Consider the following 20,756-nt stretch of genomic DNA (forward strand, 5'->3'; position numbering starts at 1 on the left):
GTTGAGGCAAGTTGGAGCTAAACTCTGCAGGACACCGGCCCTCCGGGACCGAGTTTGGGCACCCCTGCTTTAGAGCATGTGACCTAACATGTGCTATACTTTACAACTTTGTTACCAGAAATGTGCACATGGTAAATACATTTTAATTTTATTGGTTGAAGGGGATGTCATTTGACATCACTAAAATAAAATTTTGTTGGCTGAACATTAATATTGTATTTTAAACGCAATTTTAGTAGTGTCATTTATAAATGACGACATCCCAGAGCGTTAATAGCCTACAAATTGTATTTTTAGCGCTAAACTGAGTGATACATGTCTGATTCAATGTTTAATATGAAAATAAACTCGTTGGGGCCTCAACTACCAAGAGCTTATCTGATCGATTTTTGAAGGCAGCATAGTTGTGTCATTTGCTGCCTGATGTCCCACAATCCTGTGTTTTCAATTCTGTGACATTTGAGCTAAAAAAATAAAATGGTGTCTAAAATGTTTGTGGTCTGTTTTTGTGTCGCTATAGGTTTTTAACAACGTTTCCAATGATGATGTTATTCTAGCAAGAAACTAGTATTGTAGTAATTATAAATATTAAGCAAATGCATTTGCATGACTTGACCAGTAGATGGCAGCAGAAAGTCAGTCACAATCAGAAAATGTAGGAGGTTATCAGACACATCAGCATTGTTTGTAACAACTTTTATAGTCTGCCTCCTCAGAATTCAGACACAGGACCGCGGTGGCGGCGGTCTTACAGCCGCCCCCAGAGGTCTCACTCACTGAACACCTGAGGTGATTGTTTTCAAGTGTTTCTCATCAGCATAATTACATTGGCCTGTATAAACTCTGATATATACATTCACTGTGTGAAACAATAACACCTTTTTAGGAAAAACTGGGTAAAAACCAATCCTTTAGACTTAAAGAGATAATTCGCTCATAAAGTACAAATCATTACTCGTTGCTTGAGCACTTAACATAACAGTGTGGCGACTCTGAACAGCAGACTTGTGTGATTTTGAGTGTACAGAGGTGAACTTCATCATCCTGCTTTATACTAGCACAACTTCAGCTCTTCTGAGTGAAACGAGAAACATGAGTGTATAAAATATTTGCCTGCGTGTATAATATGCTATAAAAGCTGGTCATTTACACCAGCAGATGAACTGAGTGGCATTTTTATTTAGATCATCTGAGCTAAAGGGATGTGGTTTGTGGGCAGATACACAACTGCTGCTGTTTATGTGTAGGTGAAGGGCACTTCGCATTAAAAACCATCAGACCTCATTGACATGCGATCAAAAGGTTTTGCTTTAAACCTGGACAGACCGTAAATGTTTGAAGTACACTGAAGGAAAATGCTTGTCTGTAATCGGTTAGCTTTGATTCTGCTCATTTTATGTGGTAAGTCAAACTTCAGTTTGTCTTCCATTTGTCTTTGCTGTTTCTTGTTGAAAGAAAAATGCATGCCGCTCTTGTTCTCCAGGTGCTTTTGGTGCTGAGACAGATGAAATCAAGACAATATCAGTGATGACTGGAGATTCTGTAGTATTACATACTGGTGTTTGTGAGATTTACAGAGAGAAGCAGATACTGTGGCTGTTTGGACCTGAGAATCCAGACACTCTCATAACTGCTGCTGTTTATGTGTAGGTGAAGGGCACTTCGCATTAAAAACCATCAGACCTCATTGACATGCGATCAAAAGGTTTTGCTTTAAACCTGGACAGACCGTAAATGTTTGAAGTAGGCTACACTGAAGGAAAATGCTTGTCTGTAATCGGTTAGCTTTGATTCTGCTCATTTTATGTGGTAAGTCAAATTTCAGTTTGTCTTCTATTTGTCTTTGCTGTTTCTTGTTGAAAGAAAAATGCATGCCGCTCTTGTTCTCCAGGTGCTTTTGGTGCTGAGACAGATGAAATCAAGACAATATCAGTGATGACTGGAGATTCTGTAGTATTACATACTGGTGTTTGTGAGATTTACAGAGAGAAGCAGATACTGTGGCTGTTTGGACCTGAGAATCCAGACACTCTCATTGCTGAAATCTACAAGCTGAGCATCTCTATATATGACAGTTATGAGGGATTTAAAGACAGACTGCAGATGGACCAGCAGACGGGATCTCTCACCGTCAGAAACATCACAACCAGTCACTCTGGACTCTATACGGCACAGATTATGAACGCGATGACCACATTTAAAAGATTCAGTGTTATGGTTTATGGTGAGTTACACTGTTTCAATCTTTCCTCTTACATAGGAAAAATGCTCTAAATGCTGCATTTATTTATGTTTTTGAGAAAGAATATATTAAGAAACATTTTGGGGATTTATTTCCCTGTTGTTTTAAAGCACCTGTCTCGTTGCCTGTCATTGAAAGCAGCTCACAGGTCAACAAGTGTCTGATATCTGGTGAGTAATACATGAAAATAAACCAGCTGTTGTTGCAAGAGTTTACACTATATTCATATTTTGCTGCATGGTGTGTATTTTCTGTTGATTATTCACTACTGTTTACTTAAATTTAATACATATTAAATGTATTAACTTCTAATGTTTTTGATTGTATTGATAATATTACTAAATAATAATGTTTGTTTCATCTTCTGAATTTGGATCTGTCTGTCATTTACTGTTTGACCGGTACAGAGTTTAACAAACACTCACAAACTCCTGTAGGTGTGTGTTAAAGTAGCTAAATTAACTGCATATTAGCTCAAAGGGGAAATGTACGTAAATAATTACAATTAATTATAATTATTTACATCATCTGCCAGTACTGTAACAGAATCAATATAACAATCAACTAATCTGTTCATCCACTCAATATTAAGTATAATTTAAATAAACACTTATAAATGTTATTTTCGTGGCCACAGAAAATGTAGCAAGATCAGCTCTTTAAAAGAATTTTGTCTGCAAGCAGTGACCACAGAAACCAAACTCATGATATTGTGCACATACATTTTATTAACTAAAACGCTGATACATAACTAGTCTACACAAACACTCACGCAGATACATGGTAACAAGGGGAAGTAAAAGTGAAAGAATGAAACTGTTATAGAAACCAGGGGAATAAAGCTGTGAGAAGAGTAAGAGTCAGTTCACCTGAACAGAAACCATCAGTGCTTTTGTAACAAAGGGACCACAGCTTAAGCTAAACCTCTGTTTAGTTTAGTCAATGTCTCCAGTCTTCTCCACACAAACAGTAACCAGCTAAAGGGTCACTGAATAGTGGCCTTTTAACTTCTGGCAAAGTCACACCTCATGAGTTTGGCTTGACCAATGAAAACGGTGTAATTTACATGATCAGAGTGGGCTGGCAGTTTGGTGTCCCTTTTTTCTCTGATTAGTGTATCAAGAGTCTTGTTGAAAGATGTGTAATAGCCCATTACTCAAGAAATTAAGAGATGAACATTTTGATATGAAACTCGACGCCTTATAATCAGCTTATATTATATTAAACTGTCTGAAAACAAAACATGGTTCACAACCTGTCTAAATAATATGTTCAACTTGATCCATTTATGTACAGCAAAGCAGCATGTAATGCCACTCTGTGAGGATTATCTCTAGATCTAGATCTAGATCGTTGTTTTATGTTGTGTTTGGGCTCGTTTGAATTGAGGGCACCTGCTCTAAATGAATATCTGTGATCTAGTGTGGTTCACTATAGTTGTTGAAGCTACTAACCAAAGTGCGACACAAAAGACGCGTGTGAATGTTTATATTTACTTAGTATTGTTTGGTCTCTACCTGAAACAGTTACGCGTGTATTCTGCTAGTTGAGACCTTTTAAATGTTATATGACACAAAACTTATGCATGATGCTTAATAGATCACAGTCGCATTTTATTTTCAATTTAGGCATATATTTTAATCTGCATCTCTATTTTCATCTCATGTATTGTAAAACGATGGACTTTAGTTTGAGAGTAAGTACTGAGGTTCACTCTATTTCACCAAGCTCCACTCACTAAAATTTCTGACCTCGCTGCTGGTGCATACGATTATAGTATGTGAGATTAGAATAAGTGTGTCCCAAAGCATCATATGCTGAAAACAGTATGCCAAAAGTCCCTATTTGGTCTATATTTTACAATAGATTTCCCAAGTGTGGATCCGTTCACACTCCAATGGCTGATATTGTCCACAACCCACTGCACTTTGGAGGAACTAAATCACGAATAAAAAGAACTATAAGCATGGTGGAGGTGCAAGAGACGGACAGTTAAGAAGAGATGCCCTGAAAGTGGTTTGTATAAGTATAGAAGTCTTTATGTACTCACCTTGTGCACAAATTAACTCAGGGTTACCAATAGGAGATCGACTGAACTAACTCTTCACAGGTGTTTAGCCAAAGTAAGCAAGGTTCAGGGTTTATGTGACGGTAAGTTAGCCTTGCTTTCTGGAACACAACCCTGATTGAACGGTAGGGTTTGGCAGCATGATGACTGCAAGTCATTTTAGGGCTCAAAACTAACCTCTCTTCTTCATTTCTCACTAGTGTTGCAGAAATGTGCAGCTGCTTGTTTTGTTCCAGGTGGAGGTTTTTCTTCTGCAGTGATGTGTTCAGCTGAGAATGGACCAGGAGTCTCTCTGTCATGGTATAAAGGGAGAGAAAGACTGAATCAGACCAGCAGCCCTGACCTCAGCCACACTCTGTCTCTCCCGCTGGAGATAAAAGACAGAAATAAGGATGTGTATCATTGTGTGTCTGCTAATCCAGTCAGCAACAAGACGACACGATTCAGCTTTCAGGAACGCTGTCCACTAAATACAGGTTAAGTTCAATACCACACATCTCTTAATGGCATTCATATTTTGTGTTCACCAACAAAAATAATGAATTACTTTTAATTATACAGATATGAATGCAACTTAATTAAAGGGTTACTCCACCCCAAAATGAAAATTCTGTCATTAATTACTCACCCTCATGTTGTTCCAAACCCGTAAGACCTTTGTTCATCTTGGGAACACAAATTAAGATATTTTTGATGAATTCTGAGAGCTCTCTGACCCTCGATAGACAGCAATGGAATTTACACGATCAACGTCCAGAAACGTAGCAAGGAGATCGGTAAAATAATCCATGTGACATCAGGGGTTCAACCGTAATTTTACGAAGCTACGAGTGTGCGCAAAGAAAACAAAAATAATGACTTTATTCAACAATTCGTCTCATCCGCGTCACCGTAGAGCCATTTTGGAGAGTTTCCACTGAACGTAAACAGCGTATGCTGTTCTGTGTCAGCTGCGTCACACGGATACGTTTTCTACGTTTATTTACGCTTTGATTTGAACGAAAACAACGTATCCGTGTGGTGCGTAAAATTACAGTTGAACCCCCGATGTCACATGGATTATTTTACCGATCTCCTTGCTACGTTTCTGGACCTTGATCGTGGTAATTACATTGCTTCTGTGTCAGCTGCGTCACACGGATACGTTTTCTACGTTTATTTACGCTTTGATTTGAACGAAAACAACGTATCCGTGTGGTGCGTAAAATTACAGTTGAACCCCCGATGTCACATGGATTATTTTACCGATCTCCTTGCTACGTTTCTGGACGTTGATCGTGGTAATTACATTGCTGTCTATGGGAGGGACAGAAAGCTCTCAGATTTCATCAAAAATATTTTGATTTGTGTTACGAAGATGAATGAAGGTCTTACAGGTTTGGAACAACACGAGGGTGAGTAATTAATGACAGAATTTTCATATTGGGGTGAAGTAACCCTTTAAGTCTTCTCTAAATGTACAGTACTTCATTGTGGTTTTATTCTGTGCAGTATTTATCAAATAAACATTACAAAATAATAATGATAGTGGAATTTAAGTTAGGAAGATTGCATTTACAAAAATGATCCTAAATTAAGAGATTGAGACAGACAGCTGACCCTGTGAAACCTGACTTGATAATAATAATTCAAACAATATATTGATCAGCCACAACTTTAAAACCACTGACAGGTGAAGTGAAACACATTGATTACATCAATACAGCAGCATCTGTCAAGGGGTGAGATATATCAGGATGTTCTTGAATTTCATGTGATGGAAGCAGGATAAATGTGAATATATCTGAATGACTTGACAAGGGCCAAACAGTGATGGCTAGATGACTGGATCAGAGCATCTCAAGTGTTCCCAGTAAGAAAGATAACTGGTGAATCTGCATCAGGGTCACTGGCGCCCAAAAGCTCATTGATGCACGTGGTGACTGAAGACTAACCCGTCTAATTCAATCACACAGAAGAGCTACTGGAGCTCAAACTGATGAAAAACGTAATGCTAGCCATGATATAAAGGTGTCAGAACTCACTGTGCATCACAGTTTGCTGTGTATGGGGCTACGTAAACGCAGAAAATGTGATTCATGAGGTAACTTTCTTCCATTGCTCCATGGTCCAGTTCTGACACTCACTGGACACTCAGAGTCTCTTGATGATCTCTGTTTTGCCGAAAGCGGATACAATGGGCACGTGAGTGTCAGAACTGGACCATGGAGCAATGGAAGAAAGTTACCTCATGAATCACATTTTCTTTTAGATCAGATGGATGGTGCATGTAGGTGCGTGTGAATCATTTATCTGTGAAAGAGATGGCAGCAGATGCGCTGTGAGATGTGAAGAAAGCAGATCAGTGGAGGCAGTGTTGTGCTCTGGAAAATGTTTTGCTGGGATACCTTGAATCCTGAGATTCACGTGAATGCTACTTTGACACATAAACCTACCTAAAGATTGCTGCAGACCATGTTCTCCCCTTCATGTCAGTGGTGTTTCCTGATGGCATTGGCCTCTTTCAGCAGGATCATCCTGACACACTGAAAAAGTTGTTCAAGAACAGTTTGAGGAACATGACAAAGGTTCAAAGGTTCTGACTGAGCATCTATGTAATGGATCTGATCTTTGGAGGACCCACCTCACAACTTGCAGGACTTAAATGATCTGCTGCTAATGTGCCAGACACTACAGGACAAGTTCAGATGTCTTATGGAGTCCATGGCTCAACATCACATCAGAGCTGTTTGGGAGCACGAGGGAGACCTTCACGATATTAGGCAGGTGTCTTAATGATGTGGCTGATCAGTGTAAACTATTGTGAGTCACTGTTCTTTGTTTGAGGTCAGAAACTAGAAAGGCATTTGTACTATTTCATGTTTCAATCCCTTCTTGCAGAGCCGGTAACCTTTTTGTTTCCACAGATTCCAGTCACTCCTGTGGTTTTACTGAAGCTGTGATCCGATTGGTCATCTCTGCTCTGGTGGGCGTGGCTACTGTTGCTATGCTGTTTTATTATGTCAGATCTGGAAAGAAGTAGAAGACAGCCCCTAAATGTCCCAGTGAAATGTAAAATAAATAAATATCTCATAATAATTTGATGTCGCATTTCTCAGATTTTTCTCTGTGGATGTGATTCAATTGTGAATTAAAATTTTACAGGAGAGTATAAACATAATTAAACCTAATGTTATGACCTGAACTATTAACCATGTAATGTGATGTTATGAATATTTTTTGCCTTGCAAATCAGGATTATTATACACTTTCTCTTTCTCCAACAACACAGTGTCTCCTGAGCTACAGTACAGAAACATTTAACATATATATTTTTTTCATAACAAATATTTACCACACATAACATATATATTTTTTTCATAACAAATATTTACCACACATAACCTAAAGACACAGGCAATAACTTCAAGACCAAGACAAAAAGACTGAATCCCATTTTTGGTGATAATATAGCACAACAAGAGATTTATAAGCTATTTTTTTGTAGGCTGGTCATTTTTCACCAGGAACACCCCAAGTGTTCTTTTGTGCTATTTTTTTTTTTACAAGATATAAACATTTCAAAAATGTCTTGGTTAGAGCATGCTAGTGTGAAAAACTGTGCAAAACACTTTTTTCATATATTATTTAATATTGACAATTTTCCACAAATGTTTTTTTCACTCAAAAACTGAGGCATGTAAACTCAGATTAATGAGGCCTACGATAAATCAGTTCCAAATATAAATACAAAACCAGTCCTAATTGAAAGAAAGCTAGTTGACAAAAAGATTGAATCCCATTTTTGGTGGTAATATTGCATAACAAGAGATTTATAAGCTCTTTTTGTAGGCCGGTCAATTTTGACCGGGAACAGCACAAGTGTTATAGGAATTTGAACATAACACAAGGATAAAAAGCTCAGTAATGAACACACATGACCAGCAGACATGGTTAATAAACACAGCATTTCACAAAAGCAAGAAATAAAGACAATTCACAGCGACAAAATGTGTGCTTTGTACAAACAGAGAAATAGTTAAGTTAATTTTGCAATTTGCATGGACTTTATTTACACACACACAAGCACAAACATTTATCTATTGTACACAAATCTTTCCATTGCCAGAGTGCATTTGCAATATTTAAATATAACCAGTCAAGCTGGTTCAGTCACCACTGAGACATGTGCATCACAAGTTTCACTTCGTGGTCATACCTTAACTTCAGCTGTGATTTTTTTTTCTGCTCCAAAAAACATGGATTATCTTGTCTTTTTTATGGAGAATCACTGTGTAGGAGAACTAGGATTGACCAGCAGCAGAGATGAACCAGGATAAACTGAAGACTACAGGTGATGCCTCAACTTGCTTACTTAATCAGAGAAAAAATTTTCATTTTTACTATTAATACTGCCCAAATGTTCAGTATTAAGAGTGTATTGATGACTGAACTTAATTTCCCTTCAGTCCCAGTCAGACTGAACAATGATTATTCTTTGCTTATCGGGAAATTTAGAAAAGTGAAAAAGTTCTGCTGTCATTGACACTGTTGTTTCGGCTTGTTCGGGTTGTGTAAATCAATTATTCAGTTAAAATCACACAAAAAGGAAAATTATGTCATCATTTACTCGGCCTTTCCACTGTGAAGCACACCAAAAAATATTTTGAAAATGGTTTAAGCTGTATTTGTCCATACAATGCAAGTCATTTGTACCCTAAAGGTAATCCATACATGTATGATACATCTCCAGTGGTTTAATCCAAAGAATGATGAACATGCTGAAATTTAATTAATTTTTCACTCTCTTAAAAATAAATAAATCATTGATTAACGTGTGTATCCATTTTTTTCCTATAGCAAGCCAACTGCATTTCTACACACTAAAAAATGCTGAGTTAAAAACAACCCGACTTGGGTTATTTGGCAACCCAGCGCTGGGTAAATATTGGACAGAACACATGCTGGGTTATTTTGGCCCAGCTGGTTGGGTTAAGTGTTTTTACCAAACATGCTGGGTTGTTTTATTTAAGTCAACTATTGTTTAAAAATGACTATATTGCTGGCTTAAAATAGGCAGGAAATTAAAAATCACACACAGAGTTACTAATTACGGTAATTACTATTAATAAGCAAGAACACCCATAGACAAAACTATAAGACAGATTGAATTTATTTGGGTGAATACAGCATAATTTACAATATTACATACATTTAAACATTTAACAAGCATTATAGGAATAAAAACTGTAACATTTAAAAGAAGCACTTTAATTTAAGTTTATTCAACCGCTCTCTCTAATCCCTTTTCACAGAAATAGTGCTAATTCTCGTGCCGGTGCGTCGCTGGAATCTGAGCCGGTGATGGGCTACTATTCGCTGGGGAAACTGCGAACTTCAGACCGCCGCCTCGCATTTCACTCGTAGCTGAAAGATGCCGTGACCTACTCCATAACCTGCCCATAAAACTGCAATTAGAAAACATACAGATGTTAACATTAAATTATATTAAGTTTTATATCGAATAAAGTCAGTTTATGTTATGCAAGGCAAAAGGCGTTTCCACCATGTGAAACAACCACTGCTGATGCATTAATAGCTAACATCTCGTTCTTGTATGTTGCATTGCATAAAATATAATTTACAGCACCGTGAAGACTTTATAAATCAAACAAAATGTATGCAAACCTTTATTATTTCACTGAAGAAGTGCACCAAATCGGTGGCACTGAGAACCGCTCTCTCCTGTAGTGGACTCAAAAAAAGCCCGCGCTCTGACTGGAACTCAGCAGCTGGGTTGTTTCGTCAGAGTGAGGGGAGGGGTGTATAGTTTTAGCTGTCAGTAAGATTGACTTCTTCTTCTTATATTTTTACGGCGGTTGGCATCAGTAAGATTGACTGACCCACCAATTCACTAACCCAACGGCTGGGTAACACAAAAACAGCCCAGCAGGCTCAACCCAGCGGTTTGGGTAGAAAAAAAATAACCCAGCAGCTTAGTTACAGAAAAACTACCCAGAATCCTGGGTAAAAAAATATATATAAAAAGAAAAAACAGGAAAATGACCCAACAAGATGAACACAGCATTTTTTAGAGTGAAGTTCCACTCAAAAGACAAATCACTTCAAATTAATAATAATCTTTATCTGTCAGTTTGACTAAAAGGCCTGTATATTTTTCTCCATGTTCTATTTTAAAGGTGCACTCTAAAAATGTTGGGTTAATGGAACTCAGCAGCTGGGTTGTTTCGTCAGATTGAGAGGAGGGGTGTATAGTTTTAGCTGTCAGTAAGATTGACTGACCCACCAATTCACTAACCCAATGGCTGGGTAACACAAAAACAGCCCAGCAGGCTCCACCCCAGCGGTTTGGGTAAAAAAAAATAACCCAGCAGCTTAGTTACTGAAAAACTACCCAGAATCCTGGGTAAAAAATATATATAAAAAGAAAAAACAGGAAAATGACCCAACAAGATGAACACAGCATTTTTTTAGAGTGAAGTTCCACTCAAAAGACAAATCACTTCAAATAATTAATAATCTTTATCTGTCAGTTTGACTAAAAGGCCTGTATATTTTTCTCCATGTTCTATTTTAAAGGTGCACTCTAAAAATGTTGGGTTAAATACAACCCAGTGCTGGGTTAAATAGGGACAAACCCACTATTCACCCCGAAACGGTTTTCTAAAGTGTTTTTGAAAAATCGCTTACCCCACCTTTAAGTCAGAGGAATAACGAAACACTTGGCATTTTACTGTGACATGGTATAACAAGAATATCTATGGCAAAAGCTCCTTTATATTCCGCTGTAACTATGTGACAAAAAGACAACATATACTGCACATCTGTGGTCTGCTCTCCCAATTCAGTGATATTACTGATGATACAATTAACTGGAATGCACTCCACAAATCTGACCCTTTTTTTCTCCCCAAATCCTCACGTCTCTTTCCAAGTTTTTCACACAGATGCATTAAAATTTGTTATCTGTCAAAAATGATGGAAATCATTTTGAAATATCACAGTCTGACATATTATCACTCAAGTCAACGTATATTAATGTAAACATTACTACAGTGATATTCAATATGGTAAAATTGCTGGAAATAATCTTTTTGGGATCATTCATGGTAAACTGAAAGTAATTTGTTGATGCTTTTACACTTTTAATGCTCGATGATTGAAGAGAGAGAGAGAGTAATGGCACCTCATATTGTACTCAGTTTTTGTCAAAAATGATGGAAATCATTTTGAAATATCACAGTCTGAAATATTATCACTCAATGTTAATGTTAATGAATATTTTTGATTAAGTCAACGTATATTAATGTAAACATTACTACAGTGATATTCAATATGGTAAATTTGCTGGAAATAATCTTTTTGGGATCATTCATGGTAAACTGAAAGTAATTTGTTGATGCTTTTACACTTTTAATGCTCGATGATTGAAGAGAGAGAGAGAGTAATGGCACCTCATATTGTACTCAGTTTTTGAAAACATTACTGTATTCACAGAGCAAACCTTTTGCTGATTGTTTACAGTTTAAGGGAAGTTACTCCCATAATTCGTGCAAATCGTCATGGGGCATAGGAAAATGATGGATACAAAGTCCAAATATAGCAACACATCAATAGCATAAATTATGAGAGAATATAAAAAATACTTTCACAATATATTTTTTCATACTTTTCATTTTTCTGAAGATAAACAATAGTCAGGAACAACATGAGGCTGAGGATTTACATTTCTAGTTTAACTGAAACTATTCACACAGAATGCTTTCTTGCATTTAAAATTGTGAGATTCAGTGGTATGGCAAAGAATGCTTTACTCTTTTAATGCTTTTTTGAATCCTTTATTCTTTGTTTCTTTTAACTTGACAACACGTACAGATAAACAATTAACACACACACACACACCTGTTAAAGATTCATTTGGATTCATTACAGGAAACGTTTTAGAGACGTATTGCAGATGAACAAACGCCCTAAAACGCTTACATCACACAGAAAAATCTCCACGATGTACCTGTGCTCTCAAAAAAAGCATGCCTGCCTAATGTTTACCATTAAATGCGTCCTGTACATCCTCACGATGTTGCTGTAACACCAATTATCATTAGTCCGATAAAAATATACTCCGTGATATGTTTTCACTTCCACTGTGATCAACTAGCCTGGTAACCACCGCTTCCCTTTCCAAACGTTGGGTGGAAGTGAGCGTCCCGCCGCCTTGCACAGCGCATGGGCTGATGGGACTTGTAACTCAAGTTCATTTGCACAGCTTAACTAGGTATGGAAATGCTTTTGACCAGTCTAAGATTGCAGAACATTGGCAAATGTTTAAAAACAAACACATAGCCTACTATAAACTTAAAACTAGGCTAAATGAATCAAAAGATGTAAATAAAACTGTAGAATGCAGACAATAGGTTTCATAAAACTGATGTACAAATGCCTTTTATAATGAAAAGTAACATGTTTGTTTACAAAGAATGAACACTAGAGGGAGATATAGCACTAGATAGGAGAGAGAGCATAAGAGAGAAGGTGTAAGGGAATAGTGGTGGAACTATGACGTCACTTCCCTGCTGAACAAAACAGCCTAAGCTGGTTGGCTGGTCTTAGCTGGTTTTAGCTGGTCATCCAGCCTGGTCTTAGCTGGTCAGCAGGCTGGATTTAGAGGGGTTTTGGCCACTTCCTTAGCTGGTCAGGCTGGGAGACCAGCTAAAACCAACTACTTCCAGCTTAAACCAGCTAAGACCAGCCAACCAGCTTAGGCTGGTTTTAGCTGTTTTTTTCAGCAGGGTTAGTAGGCCAACCGGCTGTTATCTTCACACTGGTTCCCTCGACAAAAAAGCCAGGATTTTTCCATAGGCTTTATTTGGATTATTGCAAAAAATAAGCTCTGTGTACAACTACACCACAGTCGCTCGCCTTCAACGTCACCACCACCACGCTTCCGACAACTTTTTCAAACTTATTTTTTAGAAACATGTTCAGTGAAAAGGATTAACATTAACCTTTTCATATAAACTGGAATATACACAAAACTTGAGCCAAACTAAAACTGAAATGAAACATTAATAATAAATAGTAAGTAGTGAATAAATGAAATAATCATAACTAACGCACATATGAAAGCACATTTCTGTAGGCCTACATTTCGAAATACGGTCCATTAAAAGTCAATAAATCCTTGATTAATATGAGTATTTTCATTAAAAACGTGTCTCCACGTAGTATTCAGTAACATTCTAGTGCATTTAATCTATTAAAGCAGAGTGAGAAAGTTTTTGGATATGGTAAGATTAAATTTATTTTAGTGAATAAAATACCACATTTCAGCTATCAATTTGTTAGGGTGGTCACACAAACTGTTATTTTACCCTTGCTTCTAGAAAATCCTCAAACTTTCTGCTTTCTAATAGCTGCTTGTGGCCGTAAACATTTAATTTTAATGTGGCTTTAAGCACTATGCAAAATTAAAATTTCACCGTGACTAAGCCGGTAAATGCAGTGTTTACATGGAATAATCAAAATATGAGTTTACCTTATGGTACGAACCCAGAGTTTCCGCTGGGATAGCCTGCTACATCAGTGGGAAAGTGATAAAACAAGCATCTTCCATCCGAAGACTTGGTTGCATTTCAGGGCAAAGCAAAAAAAAAAACATTGTCAAACAACAATATAAAATGCGGGAAACTATTAATTGGTTATTCTACAATTAATTGTAGGACAAATTATAGGCCTACTACAATTGGAAAATACTATAAATCATGGGTCACCAGGCTCGGTCCTGGAGGGCCGGGGTCCTGCAGAGTTCAGCGGACACCGGCCCTCCAGGACCAGTGTTTGGTGACCCCTGCTATAAATTGATAAACTGTTCGGCGTGATGACGTTTAATGTCTCCAACAGCGCCTGTAGTCCCATTTAGCAACTTGTTAGCAACATGCTTTTTAAGAAACGTAAGAGCTTAAAAAAATCAGGAGTGTGGTGTAACTGGTGTGTTTTATGTCGTAGAATAAAACGTGAAAGTACCTTGAGCTTGTGTTAACCACAGACCTTATTTAAGGGATTTAACCAAAATCCCATTCAAAAAAGCCATTGACTTTGGGATGATGGAACCGGAAGTGCTAAAATGCTAACTCGTTTCCGGGGTTTTGCCTACAAAGTGACTTCATAGTTCCACCACTCTATTCAGTCAGGATTAAAGTGTTGTTAATCCAAGTAATTAATGTGCCGTTATATCTTTTATTGTCTTGTACAAGTAAATTACAGTACAATGTTTATGTAAAATAAAGATAATTGGCTAAAATTATAGAATTAAAAAGTGATTGAAATAAACAAGGAACAGGATTTTGTCACATATCATGTTGATGATGGTCATCAGAGAGCAAATAAAATGTTCCATTGTTCAGTAAAGTAAACGATGTCAATAGCCTGATGGGTCTTGTGAATCATGCACATTAACATCTATTAAGAAAGGAAATATAGGGTGCAGGTTTGCTTTCATGTTGATGTTAACGAGGCTGTCTGTATATTCTGGTCTGACAGTGACACCTAGTGAACCACTTCAAATAGATTAATTTTGAATAGTGATGGGACGATTGATACCGGAGCTCCGATGCTCCGACGCAGTTTTCAAACCACTATTGTATCACACACTGTGCCGATGCTTGTATCGAAATGACAACACCACGTGATTGATGACGTTTGAAGCTTTGAACGTAATGCAGTATGCCAGTATCGGAAGGTCGGGACAGCTGGTTTGAAAAAATTGGCGCTTCACGATTCCACCTGATGCATAAATTCAGTGAAGGATTCTTCAGTCACTTTGAGGGCTGTCAGTGGGACATTTAATCATGTTTATAGCTGGGGTCTAGGGTGTATCACACTAGGCGTTTTGAACCGTGCCCGAGCGCGTTTGACCCCCCAAAGCCCGGTTCGTTTGAATATGAGCGCTCGAGCGCGGTTCGTTTAGCCGTTTCAGGCCCGGTTGGAAGAGGTGGGCCCCAGGGCACGGTTTGTTTGGGCTCGGTACGCATGTAGTGTGAGCGCTAACCGCGCCGGAGCACGGAACAGATTCTATTTTGTGTGCGCTACTGTCATCATTACGACCACAAACATATACTATTACCAGGGACGGATTATGACACAGCGGTGCCCTGGGCACTGACCGATTAAAGGCCCCTCTCGGTTGAAATTTTGTTCCTTTTTTATTCGAAATTTTCCCACACTTGTTAACTATATCATAAAATATCACGATTCTCAAACATAAGTAAATACATTTTGCACCTTTATAGATCATGTTAGTTTATCTATAATGGGCTATGGGAAAAGTAGCCTAATATTAGTGTAATCTATTAACTAGCCTATGCATAAAACCCGTCTTTTAACTTGTACTAGATATGGGTGTCATGTCATAGAATATTTTTAATATGACTGACTTTATATTTAACGTAAATTTAATAAAAACATTGTAAGTTACTAATTATAACACTTTCATTGTACATAAAGAAAGCAAAGAATATTTGCATTATCAAAGAATATTAACTTCAGTCTAGACAGAGTTCAAGCACTAAACAGCTCCCATTATAATCACTGAAGCTGTTTATACTGTGAAATTAATATCTTACTTACATCATACACACATCTGCAATTTGTTTATGGTGAGAGAATTAGCCAGAGACCAGCATTCAGTCAGCGAGCGCGCACACTGAGCAAAACACGGGCTTTTCAGCGATGACTCATCTGAATGTCTCTGATTGGCCATTGCATTCATAAGCTCAACAGAATCCTGTGTGATTGGTTATAATGCGCAGCACTGTAAAAACGCGTCTGGCTCTTTTTGGTCTTTTGGAAGCTGCATTCAAAATCCACTTTGCTTAAATCACGTTCCTGGAGAAGCAGTATTTCGGCTGGGCCCCCCTCTGGTCTAGTGCCCTGTGCACGTGCCCGGTAGGCCCCTGCGTTAATCCGTCCCTGACTATTACTACTACTACACTACACTTTCAATTAATTTAATTCAGTCAAGTATATTTACGTTTATAATGGGTCTGGTTGTCACCTTATTGATTAACTGGAATTGTAGTCTGCGATTTAAAGCTGCAAATTCTTTCATTAACGTCAGCTGCCTCCGTAATAATTCTCTGATACTTACAAGTGAAAATCAAGACACGGCATAAATTACAAATTTATTAGGCAGAATATTAGCGAAAGTGGGTTTCTCCGTTATCTCGCACATGACGTAAGTGTGCTCCGGCCCGGAAAGTTTAGTGCAAGTCTGAGTGCAGGCCAGCGGGGGAGTGGGGAGGGGGGATAATCGGTTCAAGGCAACCGTGCCTAGTGTGAGTACACAGAGACCCCGAACAGAACAGCTCGCCCAAAATATATTTTTTCAGCTACCCACGTCAATTAATAATTATGATCCTATACTTGTGTATTTTATATTATTGATCAATATGTGAATCCGTTGTGGTCTCATTGGCACAAATTAATTTAGATGAGATTATATCAGATTAGACAGAATGGTATTGATCCCAGATTGATTCCACTCTTGTATGTCACGGACTTCCGAAGCTTTGGTCACATGCTTTCAAACCATCCTCTGCTCCGCGAAGATTTGTCAGATGGGTGATTCTATAATTGGAGATACATTTGGCATTGCAGAAAGTTAAGAAAAAAACTCACTAACAGATTTTTTTTCAGTATCTTATTAAAACATATTTAATTTGAATAATTCAGTGCTTGCCAAACACAAGTTACTTCCTTTTTTTTTTACTTTTATTTAAAAAAACAAACAAAAAAAAAACAGATGTCTTTATGGTATTGTTTGTCAACTCTGTTACGGACAAATTAGCCAATGTGTAGAAATAACAATAAATCATAACAGGAAAAATCCTTCATGTTTCATTAGACAAACAGTCCTTACATTCCATCACTTGAAACTGAGATAATATTTCACCTATGCATACCTTAAAAATAAAAAATAAAAATACCTATGTCTTCACAGAACCGTCCACTTGGAGCAAATATTTTTCATCTGAAAATGTATTATATACAATATCCAGTTAAAAAAGAAATGTTGTTGAAATATTATAAGGGTGCAAAAATAAATCAATAATGTTTATTAGATTTTAAACAACAATTTTATTTGTTTTTTGTGAAAATAGTTCACAAACAGAGTTGACCCTTTAAGTAACAGAATTGTAAAGTAACAGAATTGACCGAATTGTCCGATGGACTGTTAATTCTGTTACCGCATTGTCAGCATTGTTACTCTACCTTGGTAACAGAGTTTGACGGTAACAATCATTTCCTGTATCTTACATAGTTGTGGGAGATAATTCCACTAATTTAAAGGCAAAGTACGGTAACAGAGTTGACGCAAGATTTAGGGACACACATTTTTATAAGAAAAAAGTTATATATTTTTTAAATAATGTTGTAGAATTAGATAAATGACTATTTAGGGCTTTTATAAATAAAATGAATGAAATATCACCAAATGAAAAGTACAATAAAATATTTTGATTACACGATACATGATGGAAAATATGCACTGACTAATTTGGACAAAAAGAAATCATGATTTTCAGCTATTTACACACATTTTTATAAGAAAAAAGTTATATATTTTTTAAATAATGTTGTAGAATTAGATAAATGACTCTTTAGGGCTTTTATAAATAAAATTAATGAAATATCACCAAATGAAAAGTACAATAAAATATTTTGATTACACGATACATGATGGAAAATATGCACTGACTAATTTGGACAAAAAGAAATCATGATTTTCAGCTATTTAAAACACTTTTTGCAAAACAATATTATATTGTTATGGACTGTAACATCTTGTAATTCATAACAATGAGTAGCACAGCATTAAAATAATTAAAAATATAACCATTTGAAAAAAAGCAGAAACAAAATAATGACTTCGGACACCAAATGTACCTGCAATTATAGAATCACTCAGACACGGTGGAGAAACCAAGTCTGACCACCAGATGTCGATAATGTGCATTGTATTGAAAGCTTCGAGTAATCAACCATTTTTCGGCACAATTTCATGAAAGCCTCAAACGCTTCAGAAAGCCTCGGTTTCCCATCACTATATAAAACCCTTTCTTACCCCAAACTACATATAAATGCCTGATCAGTGGCATAAAAGTAATCAGAATTCAGCTACTTATTCCTTTGTTACTCTTTGAAGCGTGAACGTCCCCTTTAAATAACACGACACGCTGCCCTCTATGCTCCCATTGGGCGCTGTTGGAAGCGAATTAATTGATTCAGCATTTCGACACTTCCGTAAGTTAAATTCGACAAAGCGGATTAATAAAGGATGTATTTATCTTGTGAATTAGTGAATTTTACTACACCAAAATTTTTTCATTGGCTGTTAAAGTTTTATATGGGAATATTAAAACGACACACTGTACCTTTAACAATGCATTTGGCACAAAAACGCACACCTTTTGGACAATTTCGCAACATGATTTCTCGACTGCCATAAATACTGCCTAAAATAAATACTGATTTTGTGCACTTTTTACTGTACCAATATTTTAAATTGGCCTTTGAAAAAAAAAAAGCCTTAGCTTGCCAAAGCACTGACAGAACCTATTGATCTAATGGCATTGGTGAGCACTTTTTTGAACTTTGCATGCAACAATCAGAGGCAGCAATTGACAGCGCTCTGATTCAATGGCATACAGGCATCGTCAGATTGACAGTACTGTAGCCCGATAATGTTGGGGGATCCAGTGGAGGAGGCAATCATATTTCAGGGTGGCCGTGCCACTCTTTATCACATCCCTCTTAAATGTAGCGCCAGTACATGCGCTCATTGGCGCCCCCTCCAGGTGGTGGCGACCCAAGAGTAGCTTGCCTATGCCTAGAAACGGTACTGCAAATGCCTTTTAGAATGGAAAGTAACATGCCTGTTGTGTTTACATAGATGTTATTACAAAGAATGAACACTAGGGGGAGATAAAGCACTAGCTAGGAGAGAGAGCATAAAAGAATTATGAGAATTAGCTAAAATTATGGAATGAAAAACTGATTGAGATGTATTTTTAAGCAACAATAAACACCGGTAGCCTTCAATAACCTGATGGGCCGTGTGAATCATGCATTAAGAAAGTAAATATAGGGTCCAAGTTTGCTTTAATGTTGACATTAAGAAGGCTGTCTGTATATTCTGGTCTGACAGTGACACCTAGGGTGCTTCTCATTTCTTATTTTTTTATTGATTTTTATATTGATTTCCAACATGTAATATAAAGGTACTGAACAAATATAAACTACAAAAAAGAAATAGAACATATACAGTATTATATAAATAATAATACAGGTAAAAATAAATAAATAAATTAAAATAATAATGAAAAAAAAAAAGAACAGGTATGAGATCATCATATAAATAACAGAAAAGCTTCACGAAGAGACCTAGTGCGTTTTGCTTTACTGTTTTTCAACCCAAGTAGTAACTCAATATAATTTTTCATATCTATCTGAAATAACAAAAAGTTGGGTTTTCCTTTAGCCCATTTCTGTTTATGTATATGGTATTTCCCCATAATCAAACAAAGATTAACAATAAAGGCCACATTTGGTGGTAATCTTTGTCTATTAAAATAAAAAAAATACATCTTTTTCAGAAAGGTAAACTTTCATGCCTAGGCATTTACAAAGGAAACATTCCAAATCTATCCAAAACATTTAGCTATAAATGCAGTTACAAAATAAGTGCACAACATTTTCTTTCTCAGTCCCACAGAAATCACATATAACATCTACATCAGTACGAAATCTAAGAAAAAGAGTTTTAACAGGGTACACCAGATGGAGTATTTTGAAATGTACTTCTCTCACTTTATTTGTTATGCAATGTGCTTCTCATTTCTGTGCATCCTCGTTTCCTTCCCTCGCGTCTTAGGATACGAGGGAAGGAGGCATGGGAAGGAATCAAAGGACGTTTATTTGTGCATTGTAATATTCTAGAGCACTCAAGCGTCACTTCAAAGCGGCACCAGCTGCGCTAAATGGATCTGCCCGTACGTTGTTAAAGTTTAAGACATTCATAATAAATATTAATAAAGCAAGATGTCATATGAGATGTATGGTTTATTTAAACTGCAAAGGTAAAATATAAATATAAATTATTACGGCAGATGTGAAGGAGGAGGAGAACTTATATGTGTGTCACGTTTAGTCGATAAAACACTTCTGCAAAGGATACCTGTGTCTTCCTATTTAAAGACCACATGTACCATTTTTTTGTCACTGGCGTTACCTTACTTCTCTGGCAATTTTAAAGGTTTTTATGAAATATTATTTCTAAATTTTTTTTAGTACATGTAGTCAGAGTTACAGAAAAATAATGATAATGCAACAAGTAAGGAGATTATGTTTTATTTATTTTAATCAGGTTTGTTAAAAGTGTGATTGAAT

General features: G+C 36.8%; 1 protein-coding gene across 1 annotated transcript; it reads left to right on the forward strand.

Moving 5' to 3' along the window:
• Positions 1-1,759: 1,759 nt before the first annotated feature.
• LOC107719720 (uncharacterized) lies at positions 1,760-7,349 on the forward strand. Its single transcript, XM_016527206.1, has 5 exons — positions 1,760-1,809; positions 1,892-2,224; positions 2,353-2,412; positions 4,547-4,786; positions 7,217-7,349. The coding sequence occupies exons 1-5, from the start codon at positions 1,764-1,766 to the stop codon at positions 7,330-7,332; spliced, it is 795 nt and encodes a 264-aa protein (XP_016382692.1). The 5' UTR covers positions 1,760-1,763; the 3' UTR covers positions 7,333-7,349.
• Positions 7,350-20,756: the final 13,407 nt, after the last annotated feature.

The sequence above is a fragment of the Sinocyclocheilus rhinocerous genome, unplaced genomic scaffold (genome assembly GCF_001515625.1).
Source record: "Sinocyclocheilus rhinocerous isolate Xijiao unplaced genomic scaffold, SAMN03320098_v1.1 scaffold331, whole genome shotgun sequence".
In the NCBI taxonomy this organism is placed as follows: domain Eukaryota; kingdom Metazoa; phylum Chordata; class Actinopteri; order Cypriniformes; family Cyprinidae; genus Sinocyclocheilus; species Sinocyclocheilus rhinocerous.